The following is a 27,869-nucleotide window of genomic DNA, read 5'->3' as shown; positions in this document are numbered from 1 at the left end:
TGCTGTGCCCTCTGGATTGCAAAATGCTATGTTCTTTACCTACAACCTTGCCCAACTTCTTACCTCCTAGATGAGTTGGACAACTGATGTAGTCACCAAATTCTTTGGCATGCTGCTTCAATAGCCTGATTGGAGGCAGTTTGGTTGAGAATGGTTTCCCACGTGTCCAATGCTTTTGTCTATAAACTTTCTATTTTTTAAAGAATTGCCTATCAGAAACTATATTCTGAAACAAATGCTCGCTCTTTCATAAATGTGTACAAGTGCATATTTTGTCATGTAAGTTAATGTCGTCTTAAGCCTACTCTGTTCATTACTTCCCTGTAATGTCAGATACTAGCCTGTGCCATGGTCAGAGAAAGGTGAGAAGCCTGGTTTGTGGAAAATAAAAATGCGCATATTAGACAGTACCTAGACACACAGTTCTTATAGTTAAAAAAAAAACTAAAACATTTTGTTTTATGTGATATGGTAACATTTTAGCACCACTTATAATGCCTATAGATGAGTCTCAAATGTGTCCAAGCAGCCTTAATATGCACATATCAACTCACATAGGTATGGGTTAATATTTACCTTTCAGTTCTTCCAGCGTCTGTTTTGGGTGCAAACAAAGAGCAAAGACAATAAGATATAATATAATCTTTTAGCCTCCATAAATGTTATAAGTATTAAAATCACTTGGTCTCAACCACATATCATAACTACACTTTGAAGGTTAAGGATGTGTCTTCATGGCATTGCTTTGTCCTGTCCTGAACCCAAGGGTGGAAGTGGTTTAAATTCACCCTCAACTACTCCATTTAAAATTAGGATTTCCCACTTTGTTCTTACCTAAGTTCTACTTTGTGATACCTCATTGAGAAGAGGTAGGATCTGTATAGTTTTTATTGGCTATTTTACGTTGGTGCAAGCATGACATCTGTCCTCTCGGGGGGGGGGATTTTGGTTTGGACCACAGTAGCAACTAGATTCTGTAGAGACATCTGCCCACATAATGCCTTGATATTTTCTGAAGTGCTTATTGGGAGTCCTAGTTTTTAAATGTTTGGTGAAAAGAGTGCTAGTTCTCAGAAGTGTATGCACATGAGATGGGGATATGGAGAAAGTGATGGTCTTGGTCACCTTATGAAGGTCTTCCCCAGACCCCTCCATCATGCAGGGCTATTACAAATCCTCCAGCTGTGAAACTAGACAGAGTATGAAGCTGACCAGACTTTGAAAATTGATTTTAAAAAATGGTGAGAATCCGATTCAGTTTCTGTGGCTTCTTCGGCACCTTCACCCATTTTGTGTGTATCCCCATCAGTTCTACCTCTTGATCCTCAATTATATATTGGACAAGCACAAAATGGCACTTGCACCAGATTCCTAATCTATCTGTTCTCAGCCAAAACTGAGGCTATTTGTTCTACATGAGGAAGGGATATATTTTTGTAAACACAGGTTTAGTGCTACACCAGAATCAAGGCATTCCAAATTTGATACTATTTCAGAATAGCACTAAACCCATGTGAAAGGGATTATTTAGATGAATATACCCACATGAAAGACATGCACAAAACCAGTGGTTTTTTGTTTTGCAAATGGCCTAAACCCACCACTTCAGCCATCTTCAAAACTCCCTTCCTTCCCATTCCCATCCCAAGTTTAGGGGAGTGGTTTTCCCAGTAACTAATGATATTTGTTGAGGGGTAAGTGAAGTCACAAGATACCACCAATTCCATTCTTGTGCCAAGCGTTAAGAACTGTATACTGGCTGTGTTCACTGAAATAGAATCAAGACCAAGAGCTGTACAAAATATGCCAACATACTTTCCTGCCATCTTAAGGACTGGAAGAAAGTCCTCCAGAAAGAGTCCTTTCGTCTCTTGCAAAATGGTACTTTTCCCCCTTAAACTCAAATCATGTGAAAACAAATACATTTCACTATAGCTAATGATGTAAAATTGGTTGCAATATGTTCTGAATTATATTATCAAGCATAAGCATGATAACATGTTTTCGATTAGAAAGGTATGGCTCTGAAGATGAAAAGGCTAACATTTTAATTCTTTCTAGGCCGGAGCATTGATTCCTTGAATGATATCCAGGGATACGTTTCATCTGGAGCAATTGTGATAGGAAGGAGGAATGATTCCTAAACATCTTATAAAAAGACTGGAATAGTGGCAAGATGTAATTTTTGAAGTATTTATTTCTAGGAGTTGCAGCTGTGTATTATGTAATAAAAAGCCTACAATAGGTATATTTGGGTATCTTTGTGCTTTGTGTAAATTTCTAGAGCAGTTTTATTTAAACTTTTAGGGATAGTGGGCACATGTGGAACTTTTAGGGTTCTGAGGTTATAAAATATTGGTTGCAAGAATACATTTGTAACAATTAAGTACAAAATACTCATTTTATAGAAAGGCAAACTAATGAGGATACAAAGTCTGAACACATAACAGAGGTGAGGATCTTTTGATCTTGAACACATTCCAAAACTCCCTTGCTTTAAGGCTTCCTGGTTTCCATGAAATGAAGTTGTATCAAACATGCTGTTACAGGGAAAACCCATCCTAAGGGATCTAGGCATAGCAATAGAAATTACTGAGTGTTTGCTACACAGGGTGTAAAGCATGTAGCGCTTCATAAATAAATCATTTCTAATCTACATTCAAGCTAGTATTTTTTTTAAGTGTTAACGAATGCCTAGATTACTCAACAGCATTTAATGTTGCTCTACATAAGGTAAACAATCATGACAACTGTAGTCAGCTTCATTTATTGTAGGTCATAAACAGCTTGAGCCTTCTGCAGATTTTCAATATAAATGTGCTTTACACATTAAATAAAAGCTATTTCAATGTTCTATAGATTCTGGATTCAGCCATGATGTAGCCCTGCCTCTGGCCCCCTATAAATTGTACCTGTAAATTGAAGAACTTCTGAAGGCTATAAAGGTGCCATTACATCATAACTTATACAATATATATTATATATATTTGGAACAATTGACAAGTAAAGCATTTTAAATTGACCATTGAAAAAAATTAGACAAAGGAATTAAATGTCTACAAAGACTACCAAGACACTTTGGTAAGTAAATGGTTAAGTGGTAAGGGAACCAAACTTTGAAGATGGGAAGAAAAATTATCTAGTACGATTACCTGGCAATCTTATCTAGCTGAAGTAATCTTTACAACTCTACCATAGAAAGGAAATCAGAATGTGGCTCAAATGTGAGAATATAAAAAAAATAAACCAATATGCTCTGAAAGAGTTGCTAATTGACACTAGAGGCAATATTTCAGCAAGAAATATTCTTCTGCCTTTCAATTGACTTTTAAAAGTACTATTCAATTCAAAAGTTCAATTGACTTTTAAAACCAGTACTATGTTTAAGATCTACACACTTTTCATTTTTGTTAGTCATTGCATAGCATATTTCTGCTTTGTTATAGTGGTCATTTTGGAAAACCTCCATGCTTGCTAAATGATGCATGAGTGTTTTTACAAATTTCCCAGTTAAAAAAAGCTATCCTGTTGAATACTTTTCCATTATATAATTATGCTTTTTAGATTTGAAATGCCTACCATTCGGAGTTGATCCCTTTGTTTATCTTTCCATTGTTCTCCTTACATGCAAAGGAGTAGCGCCTGGGTAAAAAATTGAATGTGCATGCTATACTATGCTCAAGTAGCCTTTAGAGAAAGTTTTATAACCCAATCCCAAGTAAATATGGTGAACGCTGCTATGCAACATATAAAAGACTTTACACTTGATCGCCCTTTTTTAAGATAAACTACAACTATTGTAGCTTCAGTTCTTTTTTCTGTAACACAAGATGCATGGGTTTTCTAAATCCAAGTCATCTCCATTGTATTGTTTCATAACGAAGTTCTTTCATAAATAAGCATCTAGATGAGCAATCCACCAACTTGCTGTCCTACAAATGGGTCACACTTTATCTTTATACACTTTATACAGCTACCATAAGCTTTGACTGTCTTATCTGGCTGTTATGTCAGTTGAAGGCTTTCCAGTTACAAAACAAGTATGCTTCATGTGGGAGAAACCGAGAATGATTTCCAAATTTTAACAAAGCCGAATTTCTCAGAACTGTTAAATCTTCTTGCCAATGCACAACCAATGAAAAGAGAATTTTTGCTAAGTTACTTGATATTTACTTGAAAAAATGATATCCATAGTGTAGATTGCTTCAATGTCAAATAGCAACAATGGAGGTAAGATGCTGGGGAACTACCAACATAAGCATCATAATATTGCTCTGTTGGACTGAACAACAGCAGTAAGAGATGCAGCACTCATGAACAAGCAAGTCAAATAGCACATACACAGTCATGGCCGTAAATGTTGGCACCCCTGAAATTTTTCCAGAAAATGAAGTATTTCTCACAGAAAAGTATTGCAGTAACACATGTTTTGCTATACACGTTTATTCCCTTTTTGTATGTATTGGAACAAAACCAAAAAAGGGAGGAAAAAAAGCAAATTGGACATAATGTCACACAAAACTCCAAAAATGAGCTGGACAAAATCATTGGCACCCTTTCAAAATTGTGGATAAATAAAGATTGTTTCAAGCATGTGATGCTCCTTTCAACTCACCTGGGGCAAGTAACAGGTGTGGGCAATATAAAACTCACACCTAAAAGCAGATAAAAAGGAGAGAAGTTCAGTCTTTGCATTGTGTGTGCCACACTAAGCATGGACAACAGAAAGAGAACTGTCTGAGGACTTGAGAACCAAAATTGTGGAAAAATATCACCAATCTCAAGGTTACAAGTCCATCTCAAGAGATCTAGATTTCCCTTTGTCCACAGTGTGCAACATTATCAAGAAATTTGCAACCTATGACACTGTAGCTAATCTCCCTGGGTGTGGACGGAAGAGAAAAATTAATGAAAGGTGCCAACGCAGGACAGTCCGGATGGTGGATAAGCAGCCCCAAACAAGTTCCAAAGCAATTCAAGCTGTCCTGCAGGCTCAGGGAGCATCCGTGTCAGCGCAAACTATCCGTCGACATTTAAATGAAATGAAACGCTATGGCAGGAGACCCAGGAGGACCCCACTGCTGACACAGAGACATAAAAAAGCAAAGACTACAGTTTGCCAACATGTACTTGAGTAAGCCAAAATCCTTCTGGGCAAACGTCTTGTGGACAGATGAGACCAAGATAGAGCTTTTTGATAAAGCACATCATTCTACTGTTTACCGCAAATGGAATGAGGCCTACAAAGAACACAGTACCTACAGTGAAATATGGTGGAGGTTCACTGATGTTTTGGGGTCGTTTTGCTGCCTCTGGCACTGGATGCTTTGAATGTGTGCAAGGCATCATGAAATCTGAGGATTACGAACTGATTTTGGGTCGCACTGTAGAGCCTAGTGTCAGAAAGCTGGGCTTGCGTCAGAGATCTTGGGTCTTCCAGCAGGACAATGACCCCAAACATACGTCAAAAAGCACCCAGAAATGGATGGCAACAAAGCACTGGAGAGTTCTGAAGTGGCCAGCAATGAGTCCAGATCTCAATCCCATTGAACACCTGTGGAGAGATCTTAAAATTGCTGTTGGGAAGAGGCGCCCTTCCAATGAGAGAGACCTGGAGCAGTTTGCAAAGGAAGAGTGGTCCAAAATTCCGGGTGAGAGGTGTAAGCAGCTTATTGATGGTTATCGGAAGCGACTGATTTCAGTTATTTATTCCAAAGGGTGTGCAACCAAATATTAAGTAAAGGGTGCCAATGATTTTGTCCAGCCCATTTTTGGAGTTTTGTGTGACATTATTTCCAATTTGCTTTTTTTCCTCCCTTTTTTAGTTTTGTTCCAATACACACAAAGGGAATAAACATGTGTATAGCAAAACGTGTTACTGGCAATACTTTTCTGTGAGAAATACTTCATTTTCTGGAAAAATTTCAGGGGTGCCAACATTTATGGCCATGACTGTATCTGTGATCCCGTGAACCGATTTCTCTTTAACAAGGGGAGTAGTTGGGGAAGGTATATGTAGATTGAGAAATGGCTCAAAACCAGAACATCCCAGTTGCTTGACATACAATGCTATAAAACAATTTCCATCATTACTTCCTTTGTAACAAACTAGTGGTTTCTAGCAAATAAGATGTTCCAAATCAGACAGTATTGAGAATTGAACCATTTAAAATCTGATCATGAAAAAATGCTTTTGTTTAGACTGCCACTCTTCACTCCTATCCATTTAGAGGACAGGTGCTTTTATGGATATTACTGAAACTATATGGACTCAGGAAAAGGTGGTTTTCAGGATTGTTTGTAGCTAGAATCCAAGACAAATTGTGCTTTTCACTGGATTTTCATATGTTCCAATACATCATTTTTAAGTATTTACCCTATTTCTAATAGCGGGGATAAGAAATGCTCTTTGACTGTCTTCAGAGTGGACATAAATTACTCCATGCCATTCACTTGATTTTCTTGAAATGTACCCTCTAGTGAGAACTATCCCGTGACCCTGTCCTAGCAACTTTCATCTTTCTTGGCTACAGAGCAAAGGGCTCCCTTTCAACAGCAAATGTGTAAAGAGGCAAGAAGCGGAACCTCACTTATACTAAACATTGCTACAAATTTATTACAGATTTGTCTTTCAAGTACATTTTGAAAAGTAACAACCACTTTTTAAACATGTGAATACAAATTAAACACAAAAATCATACATCCCGGTGGCAACGCAGTGAGTGGGGTTGGGGAGGGGAAAGGAGGAGGCAGCAGCAGGAGTGAATGAGAGCAAAGAGACAGAAGCAACAGAGTTAAGGTCCTTTGCACTTGGGAACTGTGGCAGTGACTATTTCAGCCACAGGAGGTCCAGAAAGCTGGCCCATAGCACCTCTGCTTACAAATGAAGATACGTTGCTAAGAAAGGGCCAAGCTGTAAGACCCAATCTCCTGAGTAGATTGAAAGAAAAAGCTCCCTGCTCTCCTGTCAGGAAATTAAATATTTTATTCCAAAAAAAATATATTCAGAGTACAGGGTAGAAGTAAAAGCTAGAAGAGCCTGTGCCGTTTTAATAAGGCACCCCTCAAATTAAAATCTTAAATTAGATGGCTTTTTGATTGGTCTTTTCCTTGAGGAAAAGGACATGGTCCAAAGTAAGTCTGCTACACCCTGAACAGCAGAAAAGGCAACGAAGGAATCAATGTATCTGCCAAAGTAGGAGGTGCTTAGTGAACTGTTGACTGCTGTGCTGGAGGCATTCCCTACCTCCCAAAGTGACTGACTTGTTTCACAAATCAACAGTCCCTTTTGCGCTAGGGGAAACTCTGGGACTGGATGTTCAGATTACTAAAGCAAGCAGCTTTCACACTTTGCAGGAAGTCTTCTCTAAAAGAATTGCCAAGAACAATGTAGTGCCGTGGGCTACTAACAAAAGAGGCAAGACTGCTATGAGCAAGCAGGCATAGAAGGACAAGGAGCTCTCCCACTGACCCATCGAAGGCCAACACCTTCTGACCTTTTGTGGAAGGGTCAGGCTTTTGTAATGGAAGGGGAAAATGCCACCCCTGCAGAGTGATGGAAACAGCCTGGGACAGATTGAGAAACCCATCTCCATAGTTAGTTGCCATGCTCCAGAAGAACCCCTGCCCAGCTCTAGCAGGATTCCCCTCTGAAGAGACATGCCAGTCCTGCCTTCAGCACAGTATTCAGAAGGGAGGAAAGCCTGGAAGCTAACAGCTCAATGACCTGGCTGGCAGGCAGGGAAGGCAGGCTGGGGAGGCTTTAGAGCAATTGGCATGAGGTCTTCTTGCGCCCACGTTTGGCTTGTAGGGCAGCTCGGGTTGCCATCTCAAACACTTCCCGGACTCCATCCTTTGTTTTGGCAGAACATTCCAGGTAGCCAAAAGCACTAATCCTGTTGGCCATATCCCTGCCCTCCTCTGGCTTCACTGGTTCCTAAATGAGAAAAAGACAGTGAGGTCTCTTGCACTTGATACTGAGGAAGGAAATAAGAAGTAAGTAGCACTCAGCAAAAATCCAGCAATAAGAATTATGGGCTTCTACAAGTAACTTTCATTTTAAATAAGGATCTTTTTTCCCTTAACAGATTCCAAAGCAATCCCATTTTAAAGATAGCAGTAGGTCCAGAAAGAGTTGTTAAACTATTGACTTCACCTGCTTCATCTTGGCTAACTCCCGACGTGTATGTTCATCATTACGCAAATCCTTCTTGTTTCCTACCAGAATGATAGGCACATTGGGACAGAAGTGCTTGACCTCTGGAGTCCACTTCTCAGGGATGTTCTCTGTATAGTAAGAGAACATAAATGAACTAACACCTTTTCATGAGAGACTCTAATTCACTGAGTAATTTGGTTATAAGGCAGTGTTACAATTGTGACAGAAAATCTGTGAACCATTTACAACTATCTGTAACCTTGCAGTAATATTGCAACTTTAATAAGATCCAAGTATCTTAGTCCTATTAATATATAAAGACATTTGGGTTATACCAGGGGTCTGCAACCTTAAACACTCAAAGAGCCATTTGGACCCGTTTCCCACACAAAACACCGGGAGCCACAAAAACTGGGTGGGTGTGGCGAACTCAACATCACTCACTTCCACCAGTCACACGACACCCCCCCTAGCCACGCCTATCCAGCCAGTCATTAGGGCAGAGAACCAGTTGTTAAAAACAGTGGGAACCACAAAACCCTTTTGACATCTCTCCCTCCCTCCCCCCTCTCTCCCTCTCTCGCCACCTCTCTCTGTCTCTTTCTCTCTCTCTCCCCCTCTCTCTGTACCTCTCTGTCTCTGCCCCAGCCACTTCTCCATCACCCGCCGTCGCCCTTACTTTCTCAGGCCAGGCGAGGAGTGACTGGGAGGGGAGGGCAAGGGGGGGGCCCAGCCAGTGGTGGAATCACCCGACAGGGAGCCACAGCAGAGAGCCCAAAGAGCCACGTGCGGCTCCAGAGCCACAGGTTGCTGACACTTGGGTTATACTAACAACACACGGAAAAGCATTTTTATTCCAAAGTTTTCCCAGAGCTAATTTCTGAGAAGCATTTGCAATTTCACTACTGCTTCAAAGAAATGTAAAGACATTTCCCCTTCCTGGAACATTACTGAAATCCTCAGAAAAGAAATTACAGTAACAGTATTGCTATGGAGAAATACAGTAAGTGGCACAATCATATTCTACTACACTGACAATTTTGTTCAAGAATAGACACCATATATATACTAGTATTTCTACACAGATAAAGGAAAAAGGGTAAAGAGTAAATCTGGAACTCCACTTTCTTCCCTGTACCAGGAATAGACAATCTGAGGCCCTAGGACAAGCAATCAATTAAAAACCTAAATGCAGTCTCCAGAGGCTTTCCACAAGTTTCCTCTGAAATATAAATATTTCATAAGTAAAGCAATATTTAGTGTAACCAACAAAGAAAGTATTATATACACACAGGGCCATCAAATTAACTGTACTCAATTTTTAATTAAATAAAAAGGGAAGGAGGGTTTCTTGGTTTGACCTACCATTTTCTGTGACTCCAAATTTTGAGCGTAGATCTCAACACACTACTCAGAAGGAGAATAGGATTCTCTGCCCCACCTCCGAATTTAAATATTCTTGTTCTGCACAAAATGAGAGATTAAAGACTCACCTAAACTGTCAGGGCTGTCAATGGAGAAGCACATGAGGATAACATCTGTATCTGGATAAGACAGGGGTCTCAGGCGGTCATAATCTTCTTGTCCAGCTGTATCCCACAAGGCAAGTTCTACCTGTACAAGTACAAAGTTAGCAAACTTTAGAGACATGGACTTAAGAGGACATTCTGAAATAAACTAGTTGCTCAAACCATTGCATCCTTAGAATAGTGCAGTGAAACGACTCAGAATCAAAGCACAGAGTATTAGTTGAATTCAATCGGGAAAAATGCAGATCTGTATTTTATTTTTACCGTATTTCAATTCTTTCACACTAATTTTAATTCCTATTCTTAAGCAGATACAACAAACTGGAGAAGGTAATCACACTGCATAGATCTGATTGGTCTATGCAGTGTGATTACCTTCTCCAGTTTGTTGTATCTGCTTAAGAACAGGAATTAAAATTAGTGTGAAAGAATTGAAATACGGTAAAATCTCAGATGTGCATACTGCCTGGTCCAGTGTCCAAAGCAATAGGTAAAAGGCACTCATAATTTATGCCACCTTTCCCCACACATTTCATGCATTCCAAAACACACATCACCACAAAAATAATTTATTTTTGTTTCTGCATATATGCAGAATACAAATGTATCTTACGATCACACCTTTCCATCAACTGCGTTTTGAATTTTATACTCCTATAGGATTAGATGATTCTTGAAAATCAGCAAATTACCTGTTTTCCATCGACTTCAATGTCAGCCACATAGTTCTCAAACACAGTGGGGACATAGACTTCAGGGAATTGGTCCTTGCTGAAGACAATAAGGAGGCAGGTCTTTCCACAAGCTCCATCTCCCACAATGACAAGTTTCTTGCGTATGGCAGCCATCTCTACTAAAAGAAGAAAAATTTTCAGCAACTGATTGTATGGCTACTTTTTTTTAATAATAAGTCCCACTTGACTTTATTTTCAGATGGCCTTACCTTAAAAAAAAAAAACCTATCATGTTACAGGGACTCAAGTACAACCTTCATTTCAAACTTTTTGGATCCTCATATTTATTGAAAACATTTATATAGTTCCATCTTATATCGAACTCTGGGCGGTTTCCAACCAACAGTGGTTCCACAAGTATCCAGATAGTCCTTGACATGCAACCACAATTGAGAACAGAATTTCTGTTGATAAGCAAGGTGGTTGTTAAGTGAGTTGTTCTTGATTTTATGACCTTTTTTTCCCCAGTGCTTGATTTTACAACCTTTTAAAGGCTTGTGAAAGGCCAGGAGAATTGGGGCCACCCTGATCTGAAGAAGGGAAATGTCCCTTCCCACCATTGGGTGGGAACTGTGGCAGAAAAGGTACAGTACATCTTGTGGGTTCCACTAACCAGCACTCCCTAGCTGATGGGATCCAAAGCACGCCCATCCTCTCTGGCCCGAAAGAACTGGGGAGTTCTTTAACCTGATCCAAACTTACGAAGGTCTTTAAAGATGACAACAGCACCTTGAATTGCATTAGGAAGCATTCTGACAACCAATGCAGCTTACAGAATAGTGGTGTTACACATGCCGAATAACCAGCACCATTTTACTACTTATACTGCCACATTCTGCATTCTGAATGCTCAAGAGCAGCCTAATGTGAAGTGCATGGCAGTAGTCCAAGTGGGAGTCATAAGGGTATGAGTAACAGTTATGCAGCTTATTTCATTCTGCTTCTCCTCCTCATTTAATGACCATTTGTTCAGTGACCATTCAAAGTTACAATGGCACTGAAATAGGGAAATTTAAGACTGTCCTTAGTACTTGCAGCCACTGCAGTGTCCCCGTAGTCACCCATTCATGATTCAGATGTTCGCTAACAGGATCCCTATTATGACATTGTAATGTCCCACAGACAACAAGCCAAGTCAATAGGGAAGCTGGTAGTTTGAAAATGGCAAATATATGTAGGATGCTACAACTGCGCAGGATTCACCTAACAATAGGACTGCTGGAACTGCCTTGGTTAAATTGGTGCAGTCATGTGATATTATGCTTTACGACCACATTGGTTAGCAATGGAGGTCCTGTCCCAAACACTATCAGGTAGCAAGGATACTTGTATTTTTAAAAATGGTCAAAACCCCAATTTTAGCCATTTTATTTTTGATGACTGTGAAATCACATGGAATCAGAAATGCATGCTTTGAAGCTATCTATCTTTATAAATTTTGAAATCATTTTTTAGAATCCATCCCTATCTTTAAGGATTCTGGGCAACATGTAATATATAACCCAATTTACAACATGGAAATAAAATTTCAAGTATATACTTCTAATAGGTACCACTGCCAATCACTCATTGGAGCCAAAAGTACATTGAAATGAAATAGCTTTACTTACTTTGTTACTTTGGAAGGCTATAAAAGAGCAGGAGCTGAATATACTTTCAGGAGGAAAGTTCTAAAGGGTGATGCTTATTAAAGAGAAGACCTGCTGCCTGAACCACTCCCATACATTTCTTCTATGGGCAGATACCTTCAACAGGCTTCCTCTAAATGACTGGACTAGCCAGGCAGATTTAGTTTTATCCAGGCTCTGACTACTACCGTGTTTTCCTGAAAATAAGACCCTACCTTATATTTTTTTGAACCCTGAAATAAGTGCTTGGCCTTATTGCCATGCGCTCAAAAGCCCGATTGGGTTTATTATCAGGGGATGTCTTATTTTGGGGGAAACAGGGTAGATCCCAAGAAGGCTTGATGATTAGACTGCCATACAAAACCAACAAATATAATAACCAGCTATCAGAATTGGCCCTGCAAGCTTATTGGCAATCAATGTCATGATGATGTTTGTGTTCTTAGACGCTGGCAGGACTTTAACCATAAAATGATTTATGTATAAAATATTATGGCATATATTATGCAAACCCAGCCAACAGTGACTTATTTAAAAGCATTATTAAGCAAACCATGGTTTAGTAAGATGGATGAAGCAGGTTAGCAATTATATAGGCTCTAATTGTGTGCATCTGCTTCCACTTTAATTTAACTATTGCTACCTTAATATAAAAAAACAGTTTATCCTTGGAAACCTGGAGTTCAATGATGCCTGGGGAAATGTGGTTTTGCGTATCTGTGATCAGCATATGTCAAGCACAACTATGCAACATCAGATGTTGTACAAATCCAATCAGATACAGGTGATATCATTTAGTGACTGTTTGCAGTTAAAACAGCAATAAAAAAGTGACTTAGGATTGCTCCTTGCACTTAATACTATTACAGCATCCTTATAGTCAAGTGATCAAAATGTTAGTGCTTGGCAACCAACGTGTATTTACAACAGTTGCAGCATCCTGTGCTCATGTGATCACCATTTGCAACCTTCCCAGCTGCCTTCTGACAGCAAAGTTATGGGGAAAGCTGGATTCACCATATGATTTACAGTGACTCACTTAATCATGGCAAAAAAAAAAGTTGTAAAATCGAGCATGACTTATTTAACACCAGCCTTGCTTAGTAATGGAAAGTCTTGTCCCAATTGCAGTAGTAAGTCAAGGACTACCTGTATAACTATTGGCCATGCTGGTAGACGACTGATATCAACTGCAACTCCATAATAACCAGAGGGCCAAACCTTGATTTACAATAAGACTGAAATAAGCTTTTACTATATTTTATTTATTTTTAAAAGTATATTTAAATTTTAATTTGCATTAAAATGGAAATTAATAATGTAATACACATTAGTAAATGTCATATTAGCAATGCTTATGAAAAAGAACTGAATGAGCTTTTTTTTTGCAGAAAAAATTCTCATTCTCAGATACTCAGATGATAAGACCAACAGGTACACTAAATGCTTGTTAAAAGATTTTAAGGCCAGCACTAACTGATCAAATTCAATTCCACATGAATCCTGAAGAGTTCATACTGCTAGAGAATTCTCCATAAGAGCAATCAATGTTAACCTCTCCTTGGTGCTAGACTGCAATCATCAAACACAGTTCCAATTAAGAAATTCTAAAATTAAGCTATGCTGTTCTCATCTAGTATATGATTAAAGTCAACATCCTCAAGTGACTCAGCAAGTTGGCAAACAATTTTATTATGATTTAATTAAGAAGCACAGGGTGAGAGCGCTAAAAATATTTCCTATTTTTAGTCACCAAAACCAGCCCCCAAATTCTACTATACGGGATTTAGGTTGGCTTCCTCAGAATTTACACACTCAAATCAGCTGTCCCTTTACTCTTTCACTATAATGGAATCTCCTTTATTACTTAGAATTTTTTTAAAAAGAGCCAAGATAGTGCCCATTTACCCTAATGTCTATGGAGATTCTCAATCATCCAGGTCATGATTGTCCCAAAGTTGTTTTTAAAAAGGCAACTGGATTTTCTTGGTTTTTTTCCTTGAAAATGTTTTGCTTCTCATCCAGAACTGAAGAAGTTCTTGGATGAGAAGTGAAACAGTTTCAAGAGAAAGAAAAAATCAAGAAAGTCCAGTTGCCTTTTGAAAAGCACCTTTGGAACCTACAATAAAAATGAGCATCATCCCAGTGATCTAAGAAAGCTTAAATATTCAACACACCATTCAAGAGAGCTAACTCACAGTAACAATCCACCTGCAGAAAAGCTCACAATAAAGAACTGTAGCAACTCAGTATTGCGGATTTGACAGCATTTTGTTTCTATTCTCATACACAATGTATCAAGATTAATACTATTCATACTTGATAAACCATGGTTTCTGATGTAAAAAAAATATTTTAAAAATTGTTTTTTTAATGCATTATCTCTAGAAATAATAAATCAATATATTGGATATAAATATTCCCATATTTGAAGAACAATTAGGAGATAAGGTTGAGATGTGTTATATCCATTGTGCAATCCAGTTATTGTCCCTGTATTACACGAATAAAGAATACCGTAGTGAAAGTTTAGTAAAGAACATTAAGAGAAGAATAAGCAGAATTTAACAATTTGCAGCCCAAGATTGCTGTTGAATTCCAATTTATCACTGGTTCTAGCCAGAATAGTGGATAAGTAATTGACCATAAACACTTGATCATAAACACTATGAGAAAAGTATCACACAATTCCTCCTCTCATTTAATTAGATAGGATCTATTTAGTTCATTGCTTTTGCTGAATAATGGCTGTAATAAATTGAAACCGAAATTGCTGGATCTCAGAACGTTTGAAACAAACTGAGTAAATAAAAACAATTCCTCAAGAAATTCAATACAACTGTAGATTCCTCCAAGCACATGCTGAGCTGAGGAATCAATTTTCAGTATCAAAATAAGTGTGCACCCAAGTTTTTAAATGTGTTAATGTATTTTTATTTCAAAATTAAACTACTCCTAATGCAATTTAGAACAGGCAGTTTTTCCTGGAATGTTTAAATAATTCAATCAATTCTTTGCTGATCTCCTGTGCCACAAATCTTCCAGAAAGTTACCAGATCCCGACTGACTTTTGCTCACCTCTGACTTAAAGAAAACAAAGTTAGATAAGGGGGAATAAAGAGAAGCTGGAACATTTTGCACTTCTCCTATGTGGATGTGTCACCATTTTTTTTCAGTGGGAAAAGCAGAAGTTTGGGAAAACAGAACCTTGCACACTGAATTTTCTCTACCAATAACACAGATATTGCTTAAGTGGGAATTGTTATAGGGTTGCCATAAAAGACAAGATCCATACACAAGAAACACTATTAAGAGCAAATACAAAAATCTACCAATCTACCAACAGCATAATAATCCTCATAATAATACATAATGCAGGCATCAGCAAATATAAATATATATTCAAGAATCAAGACACAAATATACAAAACCAAATCTTAATTCTTAAAAACTTTCAACTTACATGTAGCTCAAAGAAAACTGATTAGCGAAATAATGTACTGCAGTATATGCAGCACATTTCCAAATTTCTACAGAACTTATTTCACAAAATTCAACTTAAAATAAAATTTGACTCCCAAATCGGACAGTCCTTGTACAGTACACGGCTGAAACTTACTGTACAACTGTAATTACTGTACAATTACTGTAATAATGTGTGTGTTCTCATAAACTACCCTTCATATTTACAGATGAAAAAGCTTAGCCAACAGATTAAGATGAATTACATTTTTTAAATTTACCATAAAATTTGTGATCTCGGTTCTTCTCTGATTTTCAACTAGCCAAAACAAAGATACTGTTACTGTGTTAAAAGTTTTTTGTTTACAGTTTTGTTTATTATTATTGTCCAAACAGGGATTAAAAATATACACATTTTACCTTTCAGTGTTCTTAGGACAAGGAAAGAAAATACTGCTTTTAGGAGAATTTATTTTTAACAAGAAAGCGGAAATGCGTTTTGCAAAGCTTCCAAGCTTCTCATATTAATAAGTAAAACTGTGAGGTACAAACTTCTCTCTCTCTCCATGTTAATTTATAAATTAACATGGAGCAATTAAAAGGTTCTGCTCTTTTATCATTTTCACGACAGTCCTACACCACCATGTAAATCTGCGACCGCCGAGAAGCAAGCGCCAGAGACTGCACAAATATTACGTACAAACAAGTGGTTGGGTCCGTCATCCGAAGTCACTTCAACTTCATTGTGAAAATAGCCGAGGAAAGAAACGCAGGGAAAAAAAAAACACACAACAAAAACAGGCGGCTGGCTTCCCACCTCCCCTCGAAGGGAATTTCCAGATCGCCTTTAACCAATTTTATCGTGTAAAATGGAGATTTCCGAATCGAGCCGGAAACCAGCGGGTGTTGTTGGTTGGACTTTTTTTTTCCTTTTCACAAGCTACCCCCGCCCCAAAGCTACAAAACTAAGCTGTGCGAGCGCGAGGGACCCCTTATGTCTTCACCCCCGACTTCGTAAATGAGACCCTCCCCCCACCCAGTCAAAATCCCTTCACTTTCCCCCCCCCCCCGGCGCACCGGTTGGGAGGGAGGCACGAGCCGCCCCACCGCCAACTGTCTTCTCACTTCGCGCATGCGTCCCAGGCACCTCTCCGATTCCTTCCCACCCTGCATCCAACTTTACCCCAACAGTTTTTTTTTTTTAAAAAAAAGCTTCAGCCCTTTAACTTTGAAGCCCCCCCCCAAAAAAAAACTTCTAAAATGTTCGCACCCTCGGGAAAACAAAGTATCCCAGACTTTTTTTTTTTTAATCCAATTTCTCACAAATTGCCTTACCGGTTTGGTTTCACCCGACTGCCGGCTCCGCCCGGCTCCCCTGACCGCCGCCGCCGCCGCCCGGACTCTCCACAGCTGCCCCTTACAAACCCCACCCACTTCGTGATTGACAAGAACCTCCACCCTATTGCATAACCTTTGCAAACTTCATGAAACTCTACCGTCATATAAAAGAAGGCCGAGTCCGCCCCACTTTCAGATTGACAATAGAGAGCAAGCAATGGGAAAGCACCATGCTCTCCAACTTCTGTTTGATCGTGTCATCGGGCGCTGTCCGATTCCGGAATGATGGAACCCGACGACCAATCGGCAGCCAACCTCCAGAACAATCTGATAGGCAATGGAGATAGACCAATCGTGCCTGGATTAGGTAAAAATGTATCCAACTACACACGGAAGGCGGGCCATTCCTTTCCTAGACTTTGTTGTCATTGGCCGTGTGCTTGCGGCCAATAAGGACACATGAAGAAAATACTGTAGTCATTTCCCGGTAAGGGCGGGTTTAAGTTGGGGGCCACGCCCATCCAGTGATAATAGGATCAGCACACACCAATAGGGTTTCCCCGACAAGCCCCGCCCCTTTAACCCTTGCGAACAGGCTCGCAGCAACCAACGCATGGAGCTTGCTTCCCGCCGTTATGGCTCTCCAAGACAGTGATTTTTCTCTAGCAGCCATTTTGGAAGTTTCTCACTCGCGCCCCCAGAGGGCAATGGACGCATTTCCTTCCTTCCTCCGCGAAAAGCTGCGAAGTTTCTGCCTTACATCTCTGGCAATTAGAATTGTATGAAGGCCTTTCAGGAACTGCGATCCTCCTCTACCACCCTGGATTCAAAGACTATCTTAAAATGAAGGCGCAATGGAGCAGGGGGAAGGTTCACTTTCGACGAACATCCAAAATGATTTCATAAGTAGCCACACCATTGATCAAAGTTGAATTAGAAGAACCAGAGTATTGTGATTTGATTTGTGGTGGTAGAAGGATGAGGTGAAGCATACATATCTGATTCTGAGCCTTTTTTGTCTCCAGCCGGTAGACAGGCATACTCTATACTTACAGGTTGCAGTGACAAAGCCAGCGTTCGCAACCTTAACATGCCAGAAGTCCAAACTGAATTGCAATTCTTAGGGTATGCTTTGAGATTGCAATTCTAAAACATTTATAGGGAAGAGTTGTGGTTTGCAAACAACTAAGTGAGAACTGCAGGGAAGTTATTCAAGCCCAATTATGTGTACAACTCAAACTAAAGATGGAAGAATTAAACTTCATATAGGTCTAAGACTTGCAGAGATGCTACAAGTTAAAGCTAGGAATTTCTGGCAGCCAGTAGTCCAATATTACATAGAAATATATGGGCAAAAGAAATGAACATGATAGCCAGAAGGAGCCTACAATTATGCAGAATTACATCTTGTGTATAGAAGCGATTTAAATTTAATCTAACATTTTAATCCATATTTGGATGTTGGTACACTCTTAATGTCCATCGATCCTAGCTAACATCCAAGGTTTGCAATGGAATACCAGAAAAAAGCTAGGCTGTTTTCCCCTACATTGGTTTACAAAATTTATAGTGAAACTCATTGCACATTTTTATGGCAACACATGCATTTGAACTTTTTTTCCTCATAGCAATTTTAAAAAAATGTTTTGTCTCCTGCACAAAGATTGGAATAACTACTATTTTGAACCTTACTTTAAACATTAAGACCCAATTCAATCAACTACATGTGGATTTTAGGAAAGTACTATCAGGGTTTTTAAAAACTATCAGGATGATAATATTCTTTGCACAGGATGTTTATAGAACTGAAGTGCAATTCCTTTCACATCTTTGAATGACAATAACTACCACCTTTGAAATCTGTCATTTGATCAAAGTGGCCAATTCTGTACGTTTTTTTCTGGGATGAGAAAGACAAGTAGTAGTTGGAAAATGAGTTCATCACTCTGTTAAAAAACCTTCCATATCTTCTTCCTTCACAAGATTTTGTGAAAATCCATTTGTTCCATTTGAACTTAATGGATAAACCATCCTGTGTGAACTGTTTGGTTTTGGCATGCATGATGTGAATCCAACTTGTAAACTATAAATTTACAAATGTGTTATATGAAGACAGCCATCTGCGGTTCAATAAATTATACCAAGCTGGCTTAGCATGTTGCAAACTCATCAGTTGTGCCACTAAAAGAGCAGAATATCTCATTTAATTATAAAGTTGTAAAAATATGTGAATAAATACGAATATCAAGTATCATCCATGAAACTTCTATAAATTCTAAAGTAGTAGCAAAGCTGCACAGCTTTTATATTCCAATGTATTAACTAGAGCTGCAACTCTAAACAAGAATTGCATGCTTGATACATATTAAGTTTAAATATACCTTGACAAAATTGCTTTCAGGGTCATATTGAGGAGCATCTTTACTACAGCAGCCACTCAAACTACATAAGTAGCACATATCCGTTTATATATTGTAGAAAAGTAAAAATAAATAAAAATGCTATCCAATTTCTGAAAATGGAAATTCCTTATTTATGACCCATCCAAAATGCATGGATTCAAAATCTAGACTAAAGGTATGCTGTAAAGATCACAGAAGTTTGGAAACTATTATCACTGAAGTAGTCGAAAGAATACAAGGAGTTTTATATAATCATTCATCCCTCTAGAGCAGTGGGTCTCAACCTTCCTAATGCCACGACCCTTTAATACAGTTCCTCATGTGATGGTGACCCCCAGCCATAAAATTATTCCTAAAACCATTGAAAATATGTTTTTCAGATGGTCTTAGGCGACCCCTGTGAAAGGTTCGTTCGACCCCCAAAGGGGTCCCGACCCACAGGTTGAGAACCACTGCTCTAGAGCTCTAAACTTCAATGGATGCCAATCTAAGAAAAATTAAAAACAAATAATGAAACTGCTTCTTCGTATAGTCATATAACGAAGAACTGATAAATGATGATTGACTAGATTAGGATCTTAGCCAATGTATAGAGCCAGTGCATGGACATAAAGGAGTGAAGCTGCTTCCAGCCTAGTCTGTATACATGCACTTAATTTCATAAGGAGTTAAGGATAGACAGTATGGTTGTCACTGTATTATTCCAGATGTCACAAACAAAACAAGCAGCAAGATAACAAAAAATTCACAGCAGAGGAAAATTTTTCAGACAATAGCATTAAACACCTGATTATCATGGAAACAAACTGCTTTCAAAAATGAGAAATTATGAAATAAATCAAGATAAATTAAGAATTTGCTAGCATACTAGGAATGCCAAGCATTTGAACTGGGATGAAGTTTTATGTTATGTACATAGCAACTCTCCCCATTCCACTTGAACAATAAAGGACTACTGGCTTTTGCAAATGTTTATTGACTCATTTACTTCTCTTATCAGTTCTGACCTACACTTTCTACCCACTCGTATCCTCTCCCTCTCCCCCGCAAAGCCAGCCCGGGTAAGTTCTCAGAATACAACAAAGGGGCATTTCCTTTTACTAGCGGCTTCCTCAGGATGAGAGAGGAGAGCAGCTTCCCTTACTAGTGAGTAATAGAGATGAAGGAGAGGAGGTGGTCAAGGAGTCAAAACACAACACGACTAACATTAACAGGAAAGGACAGAATGGGAAGTGGGTGTTAAGGCGCCTCAATAACATGACATAACTGCACGGGCTAAGGATAAGAGGGAGCAGCCGCAGGAGTGGAGAATTTCCCAGGCCCTGATGGACACGAAAAAGGAAAAAAAATTCCTAAAAGATTACAAAAGTTATTTCATGTTTTGAGTCACTTTAACCGTGACAGGTGAGGGAGGGAGGCAGATCCTCCTCCACACTAACAGTCCGTGGCAGGCAAGTGGGCAATGCTAGCAAGGGGGCTGCTAGCGGATGGTGTAGCGCACATACGGCACCTCTGTGTCTTCGCCACTGTCATCATTGCAGCACAATTCAAAGACCAGGGCTTTCACATGACGCCCGATCTTCTTCTTGGAAACTCTGGTGACAATCTCCGTCATCCTGGAAGGAGGAAAGGAAAAAGACAGCTGTCAGGCAGATGCAGATTCAATTGAAGTAAGTCAGTGCCCTTAAGTAAGTCAGTGCTCATTCTCTTAAAACAATACATACGGCTGATCATGGCGCTCCTTCAGCTTGGCTGGCTGCATAAAAAATGAGTAAAGCATAGAGACTCCTTGGGACAGCATTGTTATCTCCAGCTTGTACTCTTTCTACATGTGGGAAGGAAAGAAAAAAAAAAGGTTCTTTACCGAAAAGGTTTTCATGTCCATTCGCAAGCCTCTTCTGAAACTATTAACATATTGTGGCAAATGGTGACCAGGACACTCTCAAAGCTTACCTTGAAATAAGCCAGGAACTCACGCAGTGTCATCTCCTGTCCGTCAGGCTGGATACCCTGCACCTCAAAGCGGTCCCATAAAGTCCATTCAGTATTATAGTACTGAAGAAAAAATGTAATACAAGTGTTAGTTGCTACAGTTAATGCTCAATAAAAATGCAACAAACACAAAAGCATAATTCATGGTCATTTACTCCATGTAAGAAGGCATCATAGTTATTCATAATTTCTAACATGTGAGGACATGGGAACGTCCTTAGAGCAACTCTTTTGATCTCTATATCTCTATCCAAATAACACACAGAGAAAACGGACGGAAGTATTCTCCCCTAACAGATGGAGATAATGAAAACAAAGCAACAAGTACACAAACAAAAGAAATGAAAGAGGCAGTTGCACGAAACTCTTAGAAAGGCTGATTTACATAAACTTCCAAGAGACTTCAGCATGCCTCTGGCTCTCTTTTCCTTTCTTTACCTTAAGTTGCTACATATTTCTATATGTCCCACTTGGCAAAACTTACCCAAAAATAAAGGAATTTTTTTTGACAAGCTTTTTTTGACAAATATTCTTTGTATGGTATTCAAAGAAGAAACTATCAAATGCAAGTTCAAGAGATTATTTTTCCAATTTAGTATCAGAGGCTACTTGTGTAAACAAAAGAAGATGAATAAAAAGATGTGAAAAAAGCCTCCCCGCTCACCTTGTTCTTTGGACAACAAATCGGCTCAGAAAAGCCAAAGAAAGGCAATGCCAGGTTAAGGAAACCATTCTTGTAAGATTCAAGTCGCTTGTGGCCCTGTATTACTTTGTACAGTTCTAAACAAACCAAGCCTACTACAGCTGCAGTCGTCGTGGCAATTGCAGGTATAATTTTCCCTGCAATCAGCTTGCTCTGAAAAGAAAAGACAAAAGAGCTTTTTGATTTTTTAATTTTTATTTTAGACTACATCTAGGAATTCAATGAAGTGTCCACAGCTTTTCCTCACCCCAGTTTTTCAGCCAGGTGAGGTAGGTCAAGCTAAAAAAAAGTGATTGGCTCAAAATCACCCAGTGAGCTTCCATACCTGTGACTCAAGTATAGGAAAAGTCTGCACTGTCTCCCTCACACCACTAATACATTCTACTGTACATAACCTTTATCCATCACAGTAAGCTTACCTTATGCCGGTCAGCAGGAGGAATATCATAATTTTCAGCTCGCAAGTTAGAAGCAGCAACAATAAAATCCATATGGAAATTTGTGTCATCATCCTGAAATTTAGTACAAACAAGGTGATGATTACAACCAGCAATGTCACTGTCCTCAGCATTCTTTTGGCTTTGGGACCTGCACAGTGAATGCCAGAAAAAATCTGAAGCAGCTTGCTAGCCAAACCAGAAGCTTACCTATGGCTTCAAAACTGAACAGGAGAGATCATTTCTGGTATCATTTGCATGTCAGGTTATAGTTAAATAAACAATTTATTCATTTAAAAATGCCTTACTTTTTCAAAATCAATTGGAAACATCCTGAAGTCATGAAGTTGCTGAGGACTCGGAAGTGAAGATTTTAGTTCTTCTAACCGGCTATCATCTAAGAAAAATAAATGCATCAATTTCAGAAAAGACTGCTACGATGCATGTCATCTTTTTCTCAACAACCTAAAACCTTTTCTGCTCTAAATTGATATAGTGCACTGCAATCTCAAAGCCCTAAACTTGTTTATTAGTCCGACTCTGGCTTAAATCCATGAACAGCATTTCAAAAAAAGCTATTAAAATCTGATAGTAATTATGCAAGCAGCACATGAATTGCTCCAGAAATGAAACAGTAAATCAAAATATGGATTGTGAAATTGTGAGAGATAGCAACACTTAAAGAAGAAACTGGGCCTTCCATTCAATCAAAATTATTCAGAGAGAAGACTTATTCTCACTCAAAGCCTGGCATTCTTTGCTTTTCTTTAGTTAAAATCTTGCCTTTGGCAGACTCATCTTATTCCCAGTTCTTACCAACTGAAGCATTGGCATTCTGTAGCTCCTGATCAGAGATATGGATGCGGACACCAGACTTGGGAGTGAATTCAGGAACTTGCACCTGGCACAGCAGCTCCACAATAGTTTCTCTGTCTTTAGTGCCAGTGATGCCATATGTTTGGGCAAACAAGTTTGCAGCTGCCACTACATAATCCATGTGCAAAGGCTGTGGAGGTAACGTTAGTTGAGTCAGATTGGCAATTTTTCTGAATGCAGCCTTTTTAACTAAACATTCTACACATGACCAGATGAAATTCTACTTCAGCAACCAGCTTCTATCTGAACTGACTAGCTAAAATGAATCCATAGATATATGTATACAGTTTACATACAAGAAAAATGATTATCTACTCCAGCTTAATTATATCATCCCTAGGTTTCACCCATTGTCTTCTAACAAACTGCCTTATATGCTACATCCTTTATGCGTATTTTTTTCCTCCTATTATATTCCATGCATCTGATAGACTGTGCTCCATAGCTTATGCAGTAATAATAGTTGAAGTGCCATTAAGCTTTTTTTCTATTAACAATCTATTCCTTTGAAGCTGTAATAACAAGTCAGAGGAAGCAAAAGATCCAAATTAAATGCTGGCAGTCTATCACAGTGCCTTTAGCCAAAATAAGCCAAGAGAAATTCTCATCCCTAAATATGATAATCAGATCTTGAGTAGAACCATTCATAAATTATTTTGCACAGCTTTTCTTTTATCTCCTATATCTCTCTGGGAGTGATCACAAGCTGCCTGAGAAAGGTAATTTTAGACTTTTGACTATCTCAATGTTTAGCATAAATATCTTTGCTTCTCACTGAAAATTGCACTAATTCATCAGCTAGCAGTCTGCACCTTTTCCAAAATGGATAAACTGTAAGCTATAGTTCCTCCTTCTTGCCATGCTTCTATTTTTATAGCTTTATTTTAAAATAACATATATATTTAAATACAGGTAGTCATTGATTTACAACCATATTTAGGACCAGAATGTCCTAAGCAAATAAAAGTCATAAGCATGACATCATGGGTGTCAGACCTGCCACAAGTTAAATCTCTAAATAGAAATTATCCTTGGTTCCATTTGTTGAGAAAGGTGTAGTTTATTAGAGAGCAATCATATTACAGTATTGCAAAGCCAGAATTGAAAATCGTCCACCAAAATCCCTAAATTCTACTTTTCCCTCCTTTAACCGTCTTTCATTCCCCCCCACCACTGTAACCTATTTGGTTCAGGCAAAATGTTTTCCTAACGGTCAAGCAAAGTTTGGAATGCGGCCCCTTTCTTCTTCTAGCTGGGTGACCTTGAAGCAGAGTCTCAGAGGAGATACAACACTTACTTTCATTTCCAGAAGCATTCCCCATCTCATTCCCCCTCCCCAGAGTTAATGGCAGTCTGTCACTACATAGCAGCAAAGCACAAGTAAGAACAGGTGGCAGCTGACAATGTGACTGAAATAATTGCTTAGTGACAGCAATCCCAGCACTTCCCATTTCCGTTGTTAGCCGAGAATTGTGAGTCATTAAGTGAATACTCATCCCCAGCCAAGCCATTGTGGACTTGATCTCTTCTAGCCCTGAACCTTGGCAAGGTAAAGGACTGCTTCCTCTTGAACTCTCCCCACCCACATCTATGGCGACTTTGCTTTGTGGAGTGGCATGCAGATCATAAGCCACACAGCTCTGAGGCTGCTTGACATGCTGCAGTTCTGGAGCTACAAGAAACTTTGAGCTCTAGTGCAATGCAAATCTCTTTGCAGTGCAAAGCCCGCCCCAATACCACTGTGTGAAACTGCTACCCAGGAAGCCCCAGCTGCCTCGGTCCAACCACCCTTGCTGCCTTGCACTCCAAGAACCCTGTTGCTCTGCATTCCACCATCCCAGCTGACCTTTGCCATCCTTTTGCCCCGATGATGATGAGGCATGCCTACTCTAACCTTCTGTGAGTTAACATGAGACCATTTGCCCCAGGTCCTATGGGGAAACTGCCATGTGAGCTGGGGGAGAAAGTCCCATGTGGCCAGCAGGTGCCTTGCAAAGGGCCAGACCAGGCATGCTTCACCAGCAGTAGGAGCAAAAAGATGGCAAAGGGCAGTTAGGGCAGCAGGGGCCATGGAGTGCGGGGTCCCCCAAAAGGAATCAATGGGGTGGGGGGGGGACTTGAAGTGCCTTTGTGGGGGCCCAAATTTTGATCATGTGACCTTTAGGGATTGCTCACGTGTCTTACAAAATTCCTGTAATTTCAAACGGGCACAAAACAATGGTTGTAAGTCAAAGACTACCCGTGTAAATGCCAATATTGCACTTTGTAAGGGCAGAAGACTGAAGTAGGAATCTTTCTTCTATCACCTATCATCTAACTAACATATTTTTCAATTTTCAAGCAGATCACGATTCTTACATTTTTGACATCAAAAGTGAGTGGATGAGGACATCGCTTTGGACCTGACCAGAAGAGGGTTCCTGAATTAGTTTTCTGAAAAGAAAAATGAAAATAGCGTTAAAAGGACAACAAAGCAAAACATACGATTTTACCATTATAAAGACAGACTAAGGCCATGACACAGGAATCCTTATCAACTCACCTGATTTGGGGGAAAGTTGTGCAGCAACTGACGAATATTATTGCTATACTGGGTATGCCAATGATTACATGCCCAGGCCACACAGTCACCCCAGGATTTAGGACGGTCAGTCACTAAGCTTTTGAATACAGCTTCCAAAACCTCTAAAGGTTGAGTGCCAGGCAGCTTTTGGGTCCGCTCCATGAATTTGGCATCTCTGGAAAGTAACGAGAACTGGTTCAGTGATTTTCCCTGAGGCTAATAGAAACTGCAAACCATACCACTAAGATGCATATTTTCACCATTCTGAATCAATTGGCTTCATTAGAGATTATCAGAAAGCATTACACATTGAATAGTGTCAAACCTACTGAATGCACGGAGCTATACCTTAGTATTTATAATGAAAAGTTAATCACCTTTAGCTGATTTTGGGCCCTCAATACAGTATAGTACTTACGTTATATACTGGTTGACATTTTCTGCAGGCTGCTTGAAAAGGCCTTCAAATTCATCACGGGCCCACTGGAAAATAAAACAACAGGAGTTCCAATCTTGACACAGGAGTTAAACCAATTGGTTCCAAGTGCTGATGTTTGTAACAGTAGTTTGTCTGTTTTGCGCTAAACAGAATTATACAAAATAAAGTATCCCACAATAGTTGATACAAAGAAGTCTGCAGGACCTGCTAACAAGGTGAAGAAGAGATCCAGTTCGCTCCTTAGAGAGAGAGGAAGCAAGAGCTACAGGCAACATATGGAAAAACAACTCCTAGACCATGTCAATAGGAAGATCATTTGACCAAAAAGAATCACTATAACACTTCAATTATCACTTTCCAACTACAAAGAAAACCTGTTACTGTATTGTTGCTATCAAATGTTTGTATCATTGGAATCTCACCTGTAGAGTATGCTCAATAGCATTAGGAAAATTCTTCAGTGTACAGATAGGGATAGATTTTTCAGGTGGATCTTGGCTAGAGCTATATGATTCTGTTAGGAATGGGATCACCACCTGGATGTTCCCTTTGGTCCCCAGTGTCCCTGATTCCAGCAGGGGCTTGCGGTAGTAGACACAGCGACGATCCATGTACATCCCTAAAGACAAGTATGCAAGAAAATTGTGAATGATTGCCAGTCAGGATAGCACTGGAGGTTAAAGCCTCAAATTGGATCAATTATATTTTCAGTGGTTGAAGCAAGAGCACTTCATTTCCATAACCATTGTATTTGCTGTGAGAGCACTTATGATCCAGAGAGCAGACAAATCTAATCTTCAGTCACTTAAAACCGATTCATTTTTTAAAATCTAAAAATTGGAGATAATATAATCTCCGTTGGTAATGATTTGGTTTGATTCAGTCTGAACCTTTGGCACGCTTTCATTAAGATGAGTTCGAAAACCACGTGCAGATACCTACTTGCATCTACATTGTCCAGTGCATTTGCCACCCCATCAAGATTCTCAAAGAAGTCGTCATCATATATACGTTCAGTGTCTGGGCCTACACGATCTTGGTGGCTTGTGATGTGAATGTTTGGGTTCATTTCTTTCACAGCAGCTGCTGCTGTATCAGATTTCATTTTCTAGATAGATTGAAACATTAAGTCTTACTCTGGGTATAGAAACTTCACATTATAGCTTCCAGAATTATCACTATTTAAAAAAAAACTAAAAATAAAAAGCAAACACAGTATTCACAATGGATCACAAAACGACCCTTAAATTTGCCAAAATCAACTGTTAAACCTCCTCTAAACTCCCAAGGCAAACTATGACAATTTTTCACCAAAAGTCCTATGACTGACCCTTCTGTAACCCCAGAAATCATACTCCTGATACTAATGGAACGGACCGTAACATCCCAAGGTCGGAAGAGGAATTGCCGGTTGAGATTGGACTTCTCAATAGTGTCCATGTCAGTCACAGCCACCTCTCCCCCTTGTCCACATCCCAGACCAATCATAGCAAAGTTCTTCAGCAATTCACAGCCAATGGCACCAGCACCAACCTAAGAGATAGGGAAAAAATGTCAGCAGGTTGCATGGATGGATATACCAAGAAACTGAAAAATCATGTCAAGACT

At 39.3% G+C, this 27,869-nt stretch overlaps 3 protein-coding genes across 8 annotated transcripts in view; 1 reads left to right on the top strand and 2 right to left on the bottom strand.

Moving 5' to 3' along the window:
• The window catches only part of LOC139310283 (uncharacterized), a 30,503-nt gene extending 25,365 nt beyond the window's left edge, over positions 1-5,138 (top strand). Inside the window, exon 20 of the mRNA XM_070934444.1 lies at positions 4,831-5,138. Coding sequence (XP_070790545.1) covers positions 4,831-5,138 — 308 coding nt within the window. The remainder of the gene's footprint in view (positions 1-4,830) is intronic.
• Positions 5,139-6,590: 1,452 nt separating this feature from the next.
• On the bottom strand, positions 6,591-17,072 carry LOC139312876 (transforming protein RhoA-like). Of its 5 annotated transcripts, none has more exons than XM_070938046.1 (5): positions 17,008-17,072; positions 10,380-10,537; positions 9,652-9,772; positions 8,156-8,286; positions 6,591-7,936 (listed from the first exon to the last, which is right to left on the bottom strand). In XM_070938046.1, exons 2-5 carry the CDS (start codon positions 10,533-10,535, stop codon positions 7,763-7,765), a joined length of 582 nt encoding a protein of 193 aa, XP_070794147.1. In that variant the 5' UTR covers positions 10,536-10,537; positions 17,008-17,072; the 3' UTR covers positions 6,591-7,762. The 5 variants fall into 5 exon arrangements, with proteins under 5 accessions (XP_070794147.1, XP_070794143.1, XP_070794144.1 ...); XM_070938042.1 differs by lacking the exon at positions 17,008-17,072 and adding an exon at positions 16,847-16,968 and having other exon boundaries at positions 10,380-10,540; XM_070938043.1 differs by lacking the exon at positions 17,008-17,072 and adding an exon at positions 16,847-16,968.
• A 3,135-nt stretch (positions 17,073-20,207) lies between these two features.
• Positions 20,208-27,869, bottom strand: part of UBA1 (ubiquitin like modifier activating enzyme 1) — a 37,457-nt gene continuing 29,795 nt past the window's right edge. For both annotated transcript variants that reach the window (XM_070938041.1, XM_070938040.1), the window contains exons 14-26: positions 27,639-27,794; positions 27,204-27,369; positions 26,684-26,880; positions 26,241-26,305; positions 25,802-25,997; positions 25,618-25,692; positions 23,200-23,389; positions 22,692-22,780; positions 22,366-22,458; positions 21,908-22,099; positions 21,205-21,306; positions 20,976-21,076; positions 20,208-20,867 (exon numbers count right to left, since the gene is read on the bottom strand). In XM_070938041.1, the coding sequence (XP_070794142.1) occupies positions 20,732-20,867; positions 20,976-21,076; positions 21,205-21,306; positions 21,908-22,099; positions 22,366-22,458; positions 22,692-22,780; positions 23,200-23,389; positions 25,618-25,692; positions 25,802-25,997; positions 26,241-26,305; positions 26,684-26,880; positions 27,204-27,369; positions 27,639-27,794 (1,758 nt within the window). In that variant the 3' untranslated portion in view covers positions 20,208-20,731. The remainder of the gene's footprint in view (positions 20,868-20,975; positions 21,077-21,204; positions 21,307-21,907; positions 22,100-22,365; positions 22,459-22,691; positions 22,781-23,199; positions 23,390-25,617; positions 25,693-25,801; positions 25,998-26,240; positions 26,306-26,683; positions 26,881-27,203; positions 27,370-27,638; positions 27,795-27,869) is intronic.

Source organism: Pituophis catenifer, unplaced genomic scaffold, assembly GCF_029215685.1.
Source record: "Pituophis catenifer annectens isolate HBS135680 unplaced genomic scaffold, rPitCat1.0.hap2 SCAF_2, whole genome shotgun sequence".
Classification (NCBI taxonomy): domain Eukaryota; kingdom Metazoa; phylum Chordata; class Lepidosauria; order Squamata; family Colubridae; genus Pituophis; species Pituophis catenifer.
The sequence above is the reverse complement of the archived record's forward strand: the minus strand, read 5'-3'. Positions and strand labels throughout refer to the sequence as shown.